Raw genomic sequence first — 16,680 nt, forward strand, 5'->3', positions numbered from 1 at the left:
AGATACACAAAAAAAAAAGATTTAGTGTGATTCACTCCACCTAATCTCTGGCGAGTTTAGGCACCGAATCAAGCCACTGCTCTGAAGAACCTTCTGCTTCACTTACACTGTGGGGGAGGAGGTGTAGGTGGAAACAGCTCTGAATTATCTCTGTGATTCACTACACGTGTGAGCTCCACACTTTCAGTGGCTGAATACACGTGGGGGTGGGGAGAGAAGAGGCACAAATGTAAAACATGTATATTTAAACACAAGAACCAGCAAACACAACAGCAAACAAGCACGGAATCTAAGCAAATAAAACACAACACTGTAATACCACAAATGAACTTCAAACAAGCTGTAAGGATGTGTGCGGAAGGAGCCCTCTCTAATAACACTTATTTTTTTTTCCCTCTTGCTTACTTAATTAGCTGGGACCAAAGCAATAACAACTTGCATTTATGTGGCGCCTTTATTGTAGTAAAACTTCCCAAGGCGCTTTACAGGAGTGTTAGCAAACAAAATTTGACACCGAGCCATATAAGGAGATATTAGGACAGGTGACCATAAGCTTGGTCAAAGAGGTAGATTTTAAGGAGCGTCTTAAAGGAGATAGAGGTAGAGAGGCGGAGAGGTTTAGGGAGGGAATTCCAGAGCTTAGGGCTTAGGTTGCTGAAGGCACATCTGCCAATTGTAGGGCTGAAGGAGGTCACAGAGATAGGGAGGGGCGAGGCCATGGAGGGATTTGAAAACAAGGATGGGAATTTTAAAATCGAGGCATCGCTGGACCAGGAGTACATGTAGTCAGAAAGCATAGGGATGATGGGTGAACAGGACTTGGTGTGATTTAGGTTACAGGCAGCAGAGTTTTGGATGAGCTCAAGTTTATTTGGTGAAGACAGATTAAGACTGGTGGCCTTGTGCCAAGAGCAGCAGTTTGCATTACTGAGGCCCATGGAGAGGTTCTGAATGTGCTAGTCACTCCCTTCGATCTGGGTCCCCTCTGCGGCTACACCCCACTCCTTAACCAAGGGGGTCAGGGTTGCCAACTCTCCAGGATTGTCCTGGAGTCTCCAGGAATTAAAGATTAATCTCCTGGATACTGCTGTGAGCAACACATGTGGAGAAAAATTATCGGGGCATTAAAAAAAAATTGTGTGTTATTTTCATTTATTGGTTCCAAAAAATATTGGAGATTGGGGGAAAAAAAAAGCTGTTTGACTGATGAGTCAAGAATCACCCAATCAGATAACAAAGAGTCTGTTCAATTTCCAATTGGCGGGGAAAGGTGGTGATGGCGTGACGATGGACGTGTCGGGTGACCAATGGAGGGGGCGTGGGGGAGGAGTGATTGGAGGCGAGAGGTCATGTGATGAAACTTCCAGGAAAGTGTCCAACCAGAGTTGGCGACTCTCAAAGGGGGGTTGGACAGAGAGAGGACACCCAGGCCGATGGCAGTTTAGGATTGGTTAATGGGGCAGGGGGGGGAAGGAAAGAGAACCAACAGCCTGGGCGACCTCCCCCATGTGGAAACACTGCCCAAACTTGGCGCTTGTTGTGGTCGGATTGCAATGGGCAACTGCAGCTTCAATTTTGCATTCTACCACTGCTTGGCACAGGGCTAGCTGTTGACCATTTTGTAACTCATTGATTCAAATCCGATCTATTGAGACTCTGTTGTAAGTTACTAATTAAATACTTAATGCTTCAGCTTCAGCAGTCATAATTAAAAAGAGTTTAATGAGTGTTGAATGTTCATGGGAGGGAGGCTATTGGATACAGCGACAACTTGCATTTATGTAGCGCCTTTAAGAACATAGCAACAAAAGAAATAGGAGGAGGAGTCGGCCATACGGCCCCTCGAGCCTGCTGCACCATTCAATCAGATCATGGCTGATCTTTGATCTCAACTCTACTTTCTCGCCTGATCCCCATATCCCTTGATTCCTTTAGAGTCCAAAAATCTATCGATCTCAATCTTTAACGTAGTAAAACATCCCCGGGCACTTCACGGGAGCATTATCAGACAAAATTTGACACCAAGCCACATAAGGAGATATTAGGACAGGTGTCCAGAATTTTGGTCAAAGAGATAGGTTAGGGAGAGGTTTAGGGAGGGAATTCCAGAGGTTAGGGCCTGGACAGCTGAGTCTGGGTGCCAAAAGAAAGAATTTGTATTTATATAGCGTCTTTCACGACCTCAGGATGTCCCAAAGCGCTCTACAGCCAATTACGTACTTGTGAAGTATAATTACTGTTGTAATGTAGGAAACACACAGCAAGCTCCCACAGACAACTATGTGATAATAACCAGAAACTCTGTTATTGATTGAGAAATAAATAGTGACCAGGACACTGGGAAGAACACCACTGCTCTTATTCAAAATAGTGCCATGGGATCTTTTACGTCCAGAGGGCAGACAGGGCCTCGGTTTAACATCTCATCTGATACACAGCGCTCCCTCAGTACTGCACTGAAGTGTCAGGCTAGATTACATGCTTGTCTCTGGAGTGGGACTTGAACCTACCACTTTCTGACTCTGAGGCGAGAGTGCTACCCGCTGAACCACAGCTGACACGTGTAATACTTGTGGTTGATTCGAAGGAGAGCTTTCCCTCTTGCAGTGACAGGTCTTTGTTATTTTTCTTTTTCTTTGATTAACTACTGATGGCCATAGCTAACTCTCTGGAAGGTGACGACTGTCTTCTGTAGTGAGTGGATGTGCAAATGATTGGGGTTTCCGTCCAGTCCAACCTGAAGTCCATTCTGCAGATCACGAATGCTCACAGATTGGAGAGAACCTGCTTCACATGCGGTCAATGTTCATACTCTCAGTTGAAAACTGGAATGTGCCGCAATTTAGACCCACTCCAGTTGGCTGATGACTGTATAAACTAGATGCAAGAGGAGGGACTGACAGCGAGATTGAATTGCACTGAAGGGTTGGGCATCGGTTATTTTAGTGAGGGTTTTACAGCGTGTCAGAGGTGAGAATTCCAACCAAAGGATGACAGCAGAAATCAGCTTTAATACTTGACCAATGACCAATGACCAATAACTGTGAAATGTGCTATAGGACAATGTTACTTGTACCAATAGGAAATGCCCTTAAGCACTGTGTTAACAATAAATCGCCTTTTTTGTAAAGTATGAATCACAGTTTCCCCTTTCCTCTTGCTACAATTTTTTTGTTGCTATTTAATATTGATAATGCACTGACCCATACCCAACTGAATAAATTATCTGTTTACAGCAGATCCATGCAGCATGATGGATAAAGGGAGGGGACTGTCTGGATTTACTGTCAAAACTGATTTTTTTTTTCCGGGTTAGCCTGATCATTCTCATATGATGGGTTTATCTTTGCTTCGTTGTAGAGCGGAGAAGATTTTCATGGAATCATAGAATCTTACAGTACAGAAGGAGGCCATTTGGCCCATCGTGCCTGTGCGGGCTCTTTGAAAGAGCTATCCAATTAGTCCCACTCCCCTGCTCTTTCCCCATATATAGCCCTGCAAATTTTCTCCCCATCAAGTGCCATTTTGCACATGGTATAAACAAGCAGTCACAAGGGCCTATATCAATCCTGTACATACCTATGGTGGAAAGTAGCAGCTTCTCCACAACCGTCACTGGGCTGATAGTCTCTTTGTAATCCCCAGTGTAAGACTGTACAGCAGCTGGTTACAGTTGGGTGGAATATTAGGACATGTTTCTTTTGTTAATCCAGCTGCAACGCTATACAATAGTTGATTAACAAAGGTGAAAGTGTAGTGGTGCGTGTGATAGAATATTAGAGATGGTCTCTTTTGTTACCCAGGTGTAATGTGAAACATCAGCTGGTTAACACAGAGCGGACTGAAATAATAGGATTTGAAGGAATACAGTAAACAATTGTTAGAGTGAGGAAATAGCAATTTTTCATGTCGCTACATCTTGAACTGATGCACAGACTGAGGATGTTTCTCGTATTCTGTAAACAATCATCATGAGGTCACAGTGCCCTTCAACTTGGTCTTGCTTTACCAAAATGTGATTTGCCAAGCATTCAATTTGAGTGCTCCCTGCCTCCATTTCACTCAGATCCCAGCTCCTTACTCTCCACAGTAACAATTTAATTCTGACTGAGTTTCTCTGCTGGGGCTTATTTGCAAAATGAAAGCTTTGTCTGTGTGTTGTCGAAAAACCTTTGTTAATACCCCCAGTCCAAGTAGGCAACTAGAGACAACAGCTGGTAATACATCAGCGGTTAAAAGAAGTGCACGGTGAGATTGTTAGCTCTGTCTGACTTCCATACTGCATGTCCAAGCTTTACCCAGGGTGACTTTGGTTGTCCGCTTTTAAAGAAAAATATTTCACGCTAAACCAGTTCTTCTAATGCTAATTTGTACCCTGTGGTTGTTCTTCAGCTGGTTCTCTCCTAAATGGGATGCATTTTATTCTTCAACTGTTGCTTTGGCTCAGTTGCCTCTGAGTCAGGAGATTGTGGGTTCAAAACCCACTCCAGGACTTGAGCACCATAATCTAGACTGACACGTTAGTGCAGCGCTGAGGGAGTATTGCACTGTCGGATGAGACAATAAACTGAGGCACTATTTGAAGAACAGGGACATTTCCCAGTGTCTCGGTCAACATTCATCCCTCAACCAACATTACTAAGGTAGTTTAACTGGTCATTTATCTCATTTACTGTTTCTGGGACCTTGCTGTGCACAAATTGTCCGCAGTTCAAAAAGCTATTCATCAGCTGTGTACGTCCTGAGGACAGAAAAGGTCTTTATATAAATGCACGTTCTTTCATCAGTAATAAAAAAGGGCACAAATTGCTCCCCCATTAAATACTATACTGTAATTAATATTATTTTTTAAAAATTAAAAACTACAAACAAAGAACCTATAGTAAGGTTAAAGGGATAGGATACACGGATTGTTAAAAGCCTTGAAACAACCTGTGGGATATGTCATAACAGCGTTTGAACACAATGCATCTGTTTGAACTTCCTCTCTCTGCCATGCTACCAGACCCATTTATTCGAAACGAGTTCTCCTCCAAAATAAAAGTGGGAGAAATTTTCAACAAATGCGGCAAGCATTTATCTGCCAGCAGCCCACACGGTAATTTTGCTTTTTGGGGAGCGGGAATATCCTTTTACCTCTAGAACCTCAGCTGGAATGCAGCGCAGACTGTTGGGATGAAGCCGTGCAGTTCTACTGTTAGAATGACACCAGCACCATTTTCGGAGCAATCCAGCTGGACAGGGTAGAGTTCTATCTGTATGCACATGTCTGGACTATAACGTTCCAAAGTTCTGTGGCAATAAGAAAATGTGGCAGAGAACCAGAGGTGGGAAACTGTGACCTCCCTCTTCAAAGATGGATCAGCCACAAAATTAGAGGCCAGTTAGAAGTCCATTATTGTCTTGTCCACGAGTTAGTCAGGGCCAATCAGCATGGATTTCTAAAGGCAGATCACCTTAATGAGCAAAGATTGACCCATTATATTTTTTTGGAAGACACTCCGTCAACTTTGCGTTCACCCAACTCTGGCCTCTTGTACATCCCCCTACTTCCTTCGTCCTACCATTGGCGGCTGTGCCTTCAGCTGTCTAGGCCATAAACTCTGGAACTCCCTCCCCCCGCCCAAAACCTCTCTCTCTCTCCCCTCCTTTAATACGCCCCTTAAAACCTACTACTTTGACCAAGCTTTTGGTCATCTGTCCTAAAGTCTCCTTCTTTGGCTCGGTGTCAATTTTTGTTTGATTACGCTCCTGTGAAGCGCCTTGGGACATTTTACTATGTTAAAGGCTCTATATAAATGCAAGTTGTGGTTGTAGTAGCCATTTTGTGCAACAGTTCATTTCGAGTATTGGCCGCATCGCGCCGAGCACAGCAGCCGAGTGGGGTTTCGCAGTTGATTCCGTCGTGACGTCAGAGCCAGTGTATTATTGACAATCACTTTCTTGCTCTCTGTGTGCTGCTGACTATTTGGAAAAGCACAATTTGTTACAGGACAAATGAAAAGGAAAAAGAAAAAGCTACAAATGTCAGATGATTTGTAAAAAGAAACACACATTTCTAGCACGGACAGGGAAATGCAGTCGGTATAGTCCACTTGGACTTTTGGCAAGGTTGCATTAATAGTTGCGGCAAGGAACCACAGAATAAGAGGCAAATATGGATGGGAAATTGGAGGGCAGCCATTAGTGAAAACTGTTCAGATTAGAAGGAGGTTATGATTGAAGTACCTCAGGGGATGGTCTGGGGACTCTTGCTATTTATCAAGACACGATTTGGACAATGATATTGTCAGTAAAATCTGCATGTTGCAAATGATACCAAAGTATGGGGGTAAAGCACATCTTAAAGAGCAATACCACCAGTTTCAAAAGGATGTAGGTCTTCTGGGCCATTAGGTTTAGGTGTGAAATGATTACAATAGGAACATGGGACCAAAAGATGAAGTGTGTGTTAAATGGAACGATAGTACAATGGTGTTAATCATGAGGCGATTTAGGGATTATAGTGGATAAATCTATCAAACTGTCAGCCCAGTGGTTAGATGGCGTGAAATAGGGAAATAAGGCATCATTAGCAGAGAGTTGGAGTTCAAATCAATCAGGTCACATTGTTGATGAAAAGGGCATTGGTGGGCTTTGATCTGGAATACCGTGTGCAGTTCTGATCACTTAATCACAGGCAGGATGCTGCTGCCCTTGAGAGGATACAGAAGCACACTATAAAAATGATCCCTCGTATCAGCAGTTTAAGAAGGTTAAGGAAGTTAGACTTGTTTTCTTCGCAAAAGAGACTTTGAGGTGACCCGACTGATGTTTTTAACACTGCAAAGTGACAACATTGATCCAGCCATACCGTTCATTCTTGTGATGGGTTCAAACACCAGGGGACATGGGTTAAACAAACAAGCAAGCTAGAAGTAAGAAGGGAAGCGAGACAGAATCTGTTCTCAAACAGTAATAGAACTGTGGAATAAGTTACAAAGAAAAGACACTGAAGTGGGTTCAAAAGACAATTAGTTGCCCTCCAGGAGAGAGAGGGGAATGAGAGCACTGTTCCCCATAAGCTGTGCGTGTGCGGAGCCGCACAGCTGTCTGTTGTGGGCTGCGCGTTTAAACATTACGTCCGCGCACCAAACCAGTGCTCTCGGCCCCTCTCTCACACTGACCAGTCCCCAGGCCCCTCTCTCACACTGACCAGTGACCGGACCCCAGGCCCTTCTCCAGCTCTGCTCCTCGGTCCCCAGTGCTCCAGCCCCAGGCAGGCTGCTCTGCCTCTGGTGCTCGGGAGTGTCAGAGTGTCCAATCCCACGGCTCCAGCCCCAGCCGCCGCATTGTTTACCGCGTTGCTAGGAAATGCAGTCAGTGAGCATTGGCTGCGCGGAAACCAGACCAGGAAGTAAAATGAAACTGATGCGTTTGTCAGTGGCCAATCAGAGACCGGGCACCCCCACCCAATCAGAGACCGGGCACCCCCACCCAATCAGAGACCGGGCACCCCCACCCAATCAGAGACCGGGCACCCCCACCCAATCAGAGACCGGGCACCCCCACCCAATCAGAAATGAGGGGCCCATACAAAGAAGCAGTCAAGACTAATGAGACCTACAAGATGTACAATTGTAATACAATAATTTTTTAAACCCTGCTGAGGATTCATTGGAGGGTGGTGGGGGAGGGAGGAGCTTTAATTAACCTGTTCCCTATCCCCAAATTCACACTGACTGATTTGACAGCTGTTTTGTATTTCTGACTCAATTTAAAAATTCTGATCGCACACGATTTATTTCTGTTTGAATCCGAGTCGTAAACTGATTCAACAAAAAGCTGATTAGAATCGTTCCCATCAGATAATTTTTAATAAAATATAACGAGGTCTGCTCAATCCTAGTGCAACTTAAGAAGCCCATTTCATGAATTTATAAGCCAATATAACATTAAATTGTTACAATTATCCATTATTTTGTACATTTGTTCTGTTTGTTATTTACCCTGAATAATGTTTTCTAACAAGATGTTCTATTTAAAGTTGTGATTTTTTTTTACGGTGGCGAACACAGCTTTTATATCAGTGCACAAACCCAAATTCATTCCGCACATGGCCGAAAAAAATTGAGGGAACCTGACTGAGAGCAATGGTGAGAAGGTGGGTTTGTTCTTAAAAATTCTTATGTTCGATGTTCAAATTAGCGACAGTTTTGCACTGGAGAATTGTGAACCACAAGGAATGGAGTTCACTCCAACCTCACTGTCCAGCCATCAGAGAAACTCAACTATTGTACTTTAACTTCTAAGAGAAGACTGCGGGGTGAGCAAATAGATGTCTTTAAAATTATGAAGAGGTTTGATAGGGTAGATGTAGAGTGGATGCTTCCACTTGTGGGGGAGTCCAAAACTAGGGGTCATAAATATGAGATAGTCACCAATAAATCCAGTAAGGAAATCAGGTGAAACTTCTTTACTCAGAGCGTGGTGAAATGTGGAACTTGCTACCACATGGAGTGGTTGAGGCGAATAGCATAGATGCATTTAAGGGGAAGCTAGATAAGTACATGAGGGAGAAAAGAATAGAAGGATATGCTGATTGGGTTAGATGGAGGAGGCACATGTGGAGCATCAACACTAGCATAGACCAGTTGGGCCGAATGGCCTGTTTCTGTGCTGTAAATTCTATGTCATCTAAAATTTATCAAGAACTCCCATTGAGAAAGTGTTTCTTCTCAATAGGAATTCATAGCGATAGAATAGGAAGAACCATTTATTTGCTCACTCTTGTTAAGATATCAAAATTCAATTGACGTACTTGCAAAGTCATGTACTGCAATATCTTCACATCATTGCATTAGACATGAACTAAATATCCCCTGCAGACAGGGTACCAAAGCACTCTATATGTTGTTGAGTGAGGGTGACGAGAGAGAGTGCGGCTGTGAGGAAGTCTGTTATTTTATTTTAATTTTGACCCTTTTCATAACACCTCCCTCAATGTTATAATGTATCATATCACTGCACAGACCAGGATGAACAGGCTGCTGATTCATAGGCTTTTGCCATTGATGTTCTGCAAAATAGCCACTAGGGAGTGCAAAAGAACAGTAGGAGAATCTCACACACAAACCTGCAAAGTGCATGCACCTTAGCAACACTGATGATAATGGGTAGGTATTAGCTTTGCAGGTGGGAAAGATAATACATATGTAGTTTAGACGGTTTATTAAAAAAAACAAACTAACTGGTTTGTTATTGAGCATTTTTTTAAACAAGCTACACACCTTTGTAAGTTTGCCATTAACCACACACTTACAAAGCTTTCAATTTGCAAATTAAGTTGCAAAGTGTGTAAGTGAAAATCTTAAAGTCAACTGACTTAAAACCTTCAATTATGATTCTATCTTCTAACATTACATGCAACCAGTTTCCAGGGCAGAATACCACTTCACTCGATATCACACAACACACTGGAGGGCAGCAAACAGGAATCGCTGCTGACTTACTGAGTCTCATCTCAGGGGGATGGTCAGTGTGAACTGACTCAGCTGAGTGCAAGGCAGCTGACTGACTCTTCATAACACTGTTACTGCCAACATCGGGCGCTGATGCTGGCAATCATTGACAGCAGCATTGAGAAGAATAAACGGCCATTACAAAACAGGAGACACAAAACATACAAATAAAATAGCACTGAAAAAAAAATCTTTCCACAAACATGTAAAGGGGAGGGGGTGGGAGGGAAATCGGGGGTGGGGGGCGGAGGGAAATCAACTGATGGTTTCACATTTGATGTATTTGAACCCATAAATCTAAGTAGTTATTTAAACCAGATCAATAACACAAAAAAAAGCCAACAAATGGTTTGTTTCATAAATTGACTGCTAGCTACACATAGAATGAGGGGTATCAAGTTAGTACGTGTGAATTCTTACTCAGCTGTACAAATACGGTGATGTGTAACAGTACTGTGCCAGCATAAATAATCTTAATTCTAGATGAGATAGAGCCTTGGCACTCAGTCTCAGCAGCTGCACCAGGTGATATATCTCTCTTCCATTTATCGTGCTATAGATGATGCTTGATTATCACAGTTTTAAGCTTTAAATTTGTGGAACTGCACAGGAACGAGAAAGTGACATCATTCAAAGGATTTAATTTTTTTTTTAATGGTTTTCAATTGGCTTGTCCTGTTCCAGTCTCTAAGGTTCACCAACTGAACTGCCCTTGTTATAAAGCGTGCACATACTCCAATCTCTGACTGCCTTCGCGTCAAGGTTGTTATGACATTCATGTGTTAATGGTAACGGGATATTTACTAGAGGAGGAAAAGTTCCAGCCATCTGGAGTCTGCTGAATTGCTACAAACTGCTTGCTCACTGATGCTTCACCTTTTGGCTACTGTTATCTAATGCACCACAGAGTTAAAAAGAAAGCAATTTAACTCCACCTGCTGATTAATCCTATCTTCAGGCAAATAACCAAGAGCCCTGTATGGGGCAAGTGCAAGCTCAGTTAGTTCCAAGTCTATTTGTAGCCTGACAGTGAACTAACTATTTAAATCCCATTAAAAGGACAACATAGTTGAATATACCTCTGCAGTGAGTCATGCAAAGAGAATATGAGACAGCTATTGGTGCATCAAAAGGTAATAATCCAATTGCTGGGTTCAGATGGTGACTTAAACTGTAAGAATGAAACTTGAGTTCTCTGTTTATCAGGTGAAGCCCAAGATTGGACATTGGTTGTAATTAATGGCAGATATTTTGTATTATTTCTTTCATAAAGAGTTTAGTGACTACTGGCTTTAGATTCATAAAGCACTGGAGGCCATTCAGACCATCATGCCTGAGCTGGTTCTTTGAAAGAGTTATCCAATTAGTCCCACTCCCCCTTGCTCTTTCCCCACAGCCCTGGTTTTCAACAGCAATAGCTCGGATTAGTTGATTCTTTCAACGTGCCATGTTGTAGGATGAATGGGATGTCATGTAGGACCTCGCAGGACGTATGGAATGTAATATAAGATCTCTTAGAAAATACTGAATTTAATGTAACATCTCACAGGGTATATGCAATGTGATATATAATCTCTCAAGATGTATAGGATGTAATGCAAGTCCTCACAAGGTTAATGGGATGCAATGGAAAATCTCACAGGACATATAGGATATGATATGACCTACGGAATGTAATACACGACCTCATAGGAAAAAGGGGATGTATTGTTACATCTCACAGGACATAAAGGATGTGATGTAGGTCCTCGCAGGATACTGGGTCATTTCTGATAACTCAATATAAACTCACTCTCTCCTCCATTTCCCTTACTGCAAGATTTTGCACTGAGATCGACTTGCCTTTTCCATTAGCATTCAATGTGGAATCTTCACCAATACGTTCACTTACACATACGTGACAGGTGGAGAATAATACCTTGATCTAATATTTGTCTTTACATCATTTTTCGTAGTGCTAATCTTTGTCATATTCAACATAAATTATTTCTAAATTGCTCTAAGGTTGGTGCACAGCACGCACATCAGGTTTTATTACCCACTCCAGTCACAATAATTACTGACTGGTTCTCTCTGGACAAATGGCCATTGTCATAGTTGAAGAAGTGTCGCAATGCCATAAGAACAGACTAATTATGAAAAATTCATTTTCTTTTATCTGCTTCTTCACGGCTTTTGAAGCCTAAATGTTGTTTTGTGTTGAAGTTTACTCCCAAGACTGCAAGCGACATCAAACTAGGCACATAACAATTAGAAGTAAAATTAAGGAGGCAGGTAGCAAGCAAGATAGGAAGGATTAATATCTACATAGTGCGTGGGTGGAGAGGGTCACGCTTGTGTGTGCGTGTGTGTCATAAAATAATTTTGCAGAGCTAGTTTAAATCGCCAGGGAGCTGTGGGATCTGATCCTTAGCGCTCGAGATAGAGAAGAGGGATCCACCCTAACACCCAGCCCAGAACTGGCACTCAAATCGAAAACCTTCACCCATCTTCATACTTGCAGCTGGTTCAAGGAAGGAAGCTAAAAGCATGGATTCTTTATTTCAAAAACTGCAGAAATATTCCGATAAAATCACAAATACTGTGCAGCTTCATTAAACAACAAAAAAAAAGATTACTGGCTCCAGTTTGTCTGCAAGTCTGGTTTGTCATATAGGTTCCTCTCACACAGGCTGATATTCAAGTACTGGATCAGCATAAATAACCACTTACCTTTCCCCTCCTCATCTTCAGTAGTAGTATTGCAGCTCTCAGTTGACCCCTACGAAACAGAGACATTTTTTTATAACCAGAGCAGACGTCAACATCGCTCAGTCAGTTAAAGTATATAGGACGAGGTATACAAGGCTGTATTGGATGACAAAATAAGAAAGCATCAGATTTATGTATTTTCCCTAAAACTGATCTCACACACACACACAAGATTCTTATTTCCACGTTAGGAATGAGGAGCTTAGCAGTACATTTTATTTTTGTGTTCCTGCCCTAATTATGTTAATTGATTAAATCACCCACGATGTATGGTGTAAAAACAGATCATCGTCTTTAACTGGATCCGTGTACAGAATTTATGAGGTTTTCACGACCTGTAAGATGGATTTGGTGAGATGTTGCTCATGGCAGGTCAGAACAAAGTGAATTTCCCTCAGAGTGTGTTACTGGTCAGAGTGTCTATTGATACCACAGTGTCAGCCAACGAGTTGGAGGCGGGGCGGGACTTACAGCAGGACTCACAGCAAACAGCCTATTTTACAGCAAACAAAGTCTATTTAAAAAGAGTCTCTACGAACTGCAGGAAACAGAACTCATGACCGAAACTGCAGCAACTTTTCCCGATAAAAGCAGGGTGATTTCTTCAGAAAAAATGCAGTGAGTGAAGGATAGATACACACAAATTATATGTGTAAAAGCAATCCCACTCACTTACAGCAGTGCGGTCTCCAGGCGTGATTGACGGGGGAATTACCCAATCATCTCCATTCTGGCCGGGAATAGTGGTGTCACTATATGCAGCCATTACTGATGTTGCAGGTATAGCTATGGGGATCTATGGCTTCTGAAACTCCATCTAATGGTGGAAGTGTGCAACACCAGGTGCAACTGTGTGTGTCACCAGTCTGTGTGTCACAGACTGGTGATGCCCAAATAAGGAGTGTGTGACATATTTAGCAAATTTAATATGCTACCAAAGACATTTTTGGTGTCTTTGCCTGCGATTTCTTTCTTCTTAAAAATGTACTTAGGATGGTTTCTTGCTGCTTTCAGCAACTCGGGAGACTTTTTGACATAATCATAAAAGTCAGCCCAAGACGTACTGTCGTTCAGCCGCACCTGTAACTCTGCTTAGAGTCACAAGTCACTTTATTCCTCAGTGCTCTAAGATAATGTAAGAGGATTATGTCATATTACACGAGAATAATTTTGCTTGTCTCACAACCAGTTTGTTTTCCCTTTAATGAGTAGAACAGAAAGCACAAGATATTAGGTGGACATTTAAAACCGACCCCAAATTGGACCCAGAGCCCTGGAACGTAACATACTGCACAGGTACGTTAACTGGACACAGTGACCCATTTGGAGCACCGGGTTTTTGGCACAAACGCCAATTGTCAGATCAGATTGCATTAAAAAAAAGTCCCTTTCTCTCACGTTTTTTATATTCAGGATACTAATTGAGTTTACCAGCTGCAGGCTGCACTCGGTCGGACAGTTGAAATTCTTACTAGGATAGGCCTGGAATTTCCTTGTGGTCCGTCCCGCTCTGTCCGCCACCGTAACTTTGTCGGAACTGCACCACACTAGCAACAAAGTTACGGTGGTGGGGCAGGACCAGCTACGAGGAAATTCCAGGCCGTTCCTTGAAATGGGAGGCGGGGAATGGCTGAGAGCCTATCGAAAGAAGACAGAGAGCTGTAACTGCGGGGCCGCCAGTGCAATGGGAGTCGGGTATGATGTTGGGGGCGGGTTGTGGGAAGGATTTTACGCAAGAAGTAGAAGTACATATGCACGAACCGCAAACGTGAAGCACTTTTCTCCTTGGTTGCTAGCAATGGTGCCCGAGAGATCAATCTACCATTCCTAGAGATTCCTGAACAATCTGGGAGGGTTGGAAAACCTAATGGACCTCCCTAGGATACCCATTATCCGTTGGGTGCAAAATCTCCACCCGAACTCCCATCTTGCTTCCAAGTTCCTAATTTTTCACTTGCTGCTATTTGAACCCTTAAAGGCAGTGAACAATTCTCCTAGACTTCTATTTTTTTTGAAGTGATTCACAAAGTTAGTCTAGACTATAAATAAAGTAACTGAATGGGTGGCCTAGATTTTGCTTATATAACAACAGTCACTTCACTTCCAATAATACTGCTTATTTCGCTTCCGAATCAGAATATGTGGTTGGGCGTCCTTTGTATTTCCTATTTCCCTTCCCAGTTGAATCTTCCAACGCTGCATACTATTTTATTTTCTATGAGTTTTCTCACAATTTGAATTACCCCCCCGAGATCTCCGGAAGGAGCTGTTGTTGAGCACGGGACTGGGAGCTCCTACCTCCCGTTTGCCTCATTGCCGTTACTCTGGGATTGAGGGAAACGGGTACATTTCTGCCTTCCCCTCAGCAGCCACATTCCACAATCGTCCCTTTGCTGGTTGTCATGCCTGAACTAAGGACCATTCTGTAATCACTTAAAACACAGAAGGCGTGTGCTACTTAAGGGGCTCAGCATTTCAAAATGATTGTGTCCCTACACATGGTCTTCAAGATCCAGCTAAACTTATGCGTGCACTGCAATTCTGACAAATAGCACCCAGAGAGAAAACCAGTTTTCCTCAAAGTTATGAATTCCGCTTTCTACTGAAAAGAAATATTCACCTGTCATGTATCCAAAATTCCTGTAGATCTGTTCCTGATAATGTTTGTGACATCAACTCCATATGAATTATGTAATAAATGCCCAGTCATGGCAACAAATGTCAAAACTGTCAACTGTAATCAAACAGCATTGTATTCGCGGTTGGGAGATTTGTTTCAGTGGAGGACCATTGGTACCCAGAGTCAAACCATGCAGGAACGCTTTTGGAAAGCATGCAGATGCACAGAGCTGCAACATGCACATCCTGAGATCACACACAATACAATTTACAAACATACATTAAAGGATTTATGCAAAGGCACCTCGACGGCTGCAGCTTGGGGTGGGTTTTGAAAATTTCAAAGTATAATACAATCTGAGACCTTCCAGTTTTAATGGAGTTTTTGCAAAAGTTGCAAGTGCAATATTCAGATGCTTTTTCTCTTCTCCTTTCAGTTTTCTCTCCTTACGGTTTTAACTCCTTGCTAGGGTACAGGTCCCTGGGCACCAATGTAGCCGTTATTCATATCACCACTCTGTATGATACTTGGCTCTTCAACCTTGGGAGCCAATCCCAAGGTGGGTGGGGGTGGTGGTCACTGGATAGCAAAATCAGGAGCTAGAACCCTGCCTGATATTTGGTTCCTCTTTCTATCCCCGAGGTAATTCATGCTTAGATTTAGTTAATTACCTCCCAAGGACATGAATAATTTAATTGGAGCTGCTACAGGTGAAAATAAAGCTATTAGTTCCTGCATCCATCGCGGTGATGGTGCTTGGTACCAGGCTAGACTTGGTAACACAAGTCACAGTCCGTGGAAGGACTGCACTCCATCCAATTCACCGGGTCACTGCACTTCAAATAAGCAGCTCTTATCCATTAAATACTCCTGACGATGAGAGGTTTGTTTACTGTTCATGAGGTTTGCCGAAAGGAGTTGAATTCCTTTTACTGTTCGATTTATAAGCAGTAAACACTTCTACCTTATCTGTACCTCGTCATTTGTGAAATGGGCGATTCCTTAATGGTCTGTCGCAAGTTGGCGTTGTTTGGAGGGTTATCGGGGAAAATCGCAACCATTAATCTTTGCAGAAATCCTGCGACTATCTTTAAAACGTAAAAGTATCAATCCTTAAAGTAATTGGCACGACTTAAAGCAAAACCAGTTCTTAGTTTCTCGGGCTATTTTCAAGGTTTATTTGAAATATTATTGTAATAATTACTTTCTCCCCAGTGATTGCAACTCTGGCTCATCTCTTATCAACGATCTCTTACCGAATAACAAAATCGTTTACACGCTGTGCTGTAAAGATATTTGTTATAATGAGTTCCTTGTGACTATAGATGACAACTTTGGGACAATTTTGCCAATATGTATCCTTAATTACCGGGGGCACTAATTCTGCTAGAGAACAGCCCGAGAAACCGTTGGAAATCTTCACACACTTATCAACTTAAGGAAGACAGGCTACCGGTGGCCGATTGTCCTTTGCTAGCCATGCTTTTACATTATGATACTTTCTGCCCAACTTAGACACCACTTTTCTCCCATTAGCCAGCGTGGTTGGCACGACTGTGATCAGCTTTTTCCCACTAAGAGAGAAGGCAAACTGAAAGGTACAGTGAGATCAGACATACAGGCGACAGGCATAAACGTGCACATGCTGACGACAATTATTTTTCATCAATTCAGGTCACAATTCAAACTGATGCACAAAACACAAAGTTACTGTTTGATGTCACAGTGTTTTGGCTTCCAGGCCCTCGTGAACAAGTCTAGGGAGGCACTAACTTTGAGTAAGTCGAGATCAGCTAGTGTTACCATCTG

The 16,680-nt window shown here is 42.6% G+C and overlaps 1 protein-coding gene across 3 annotated transcripts in view; it reads right to left on the minus strand.

Annotated features, from left to right (window-relative positions):
• camk2g2 (calcium/calmodulin-dependent protein kinase (CaM kinase) II gamma 2) overlaps positions 1-16,680 on the minus strand; it is a 312,868-nt gene that overhangs the window by 18,629 nt on the left and 277,559 nt on the right. For all 3 annotated transcript variants that reach the window (XM_067972475.1, XM_067972474.1, XM_067972473.1), the window contains one exon: positions 12,213-12,261. In XM_067972475.1, the coding sequence (XP_067828576.1) occupies positions 12,213-12,261 (49 nt within the window). The remainder of the gene's footprint in view (positions 1-12,212; positions 12,262-16,680) is intronic.

The sequence above is a fragment of the Heptranchias perlo genome, chromosome 36 (assembly GCF_035084215.1).
Source record: "Heptranchias perlo isolate sHepPer1 chromosome 36, sHepPer1.hap1, whole genome shotgun sequence".
Taxonomy (NCBI): Eukaryota; Metazoa; Chordata; class Chondrichthyes; order Hexanchiformes; family Hexanchidae; genus Heptranchias; species Heptranchias perlo.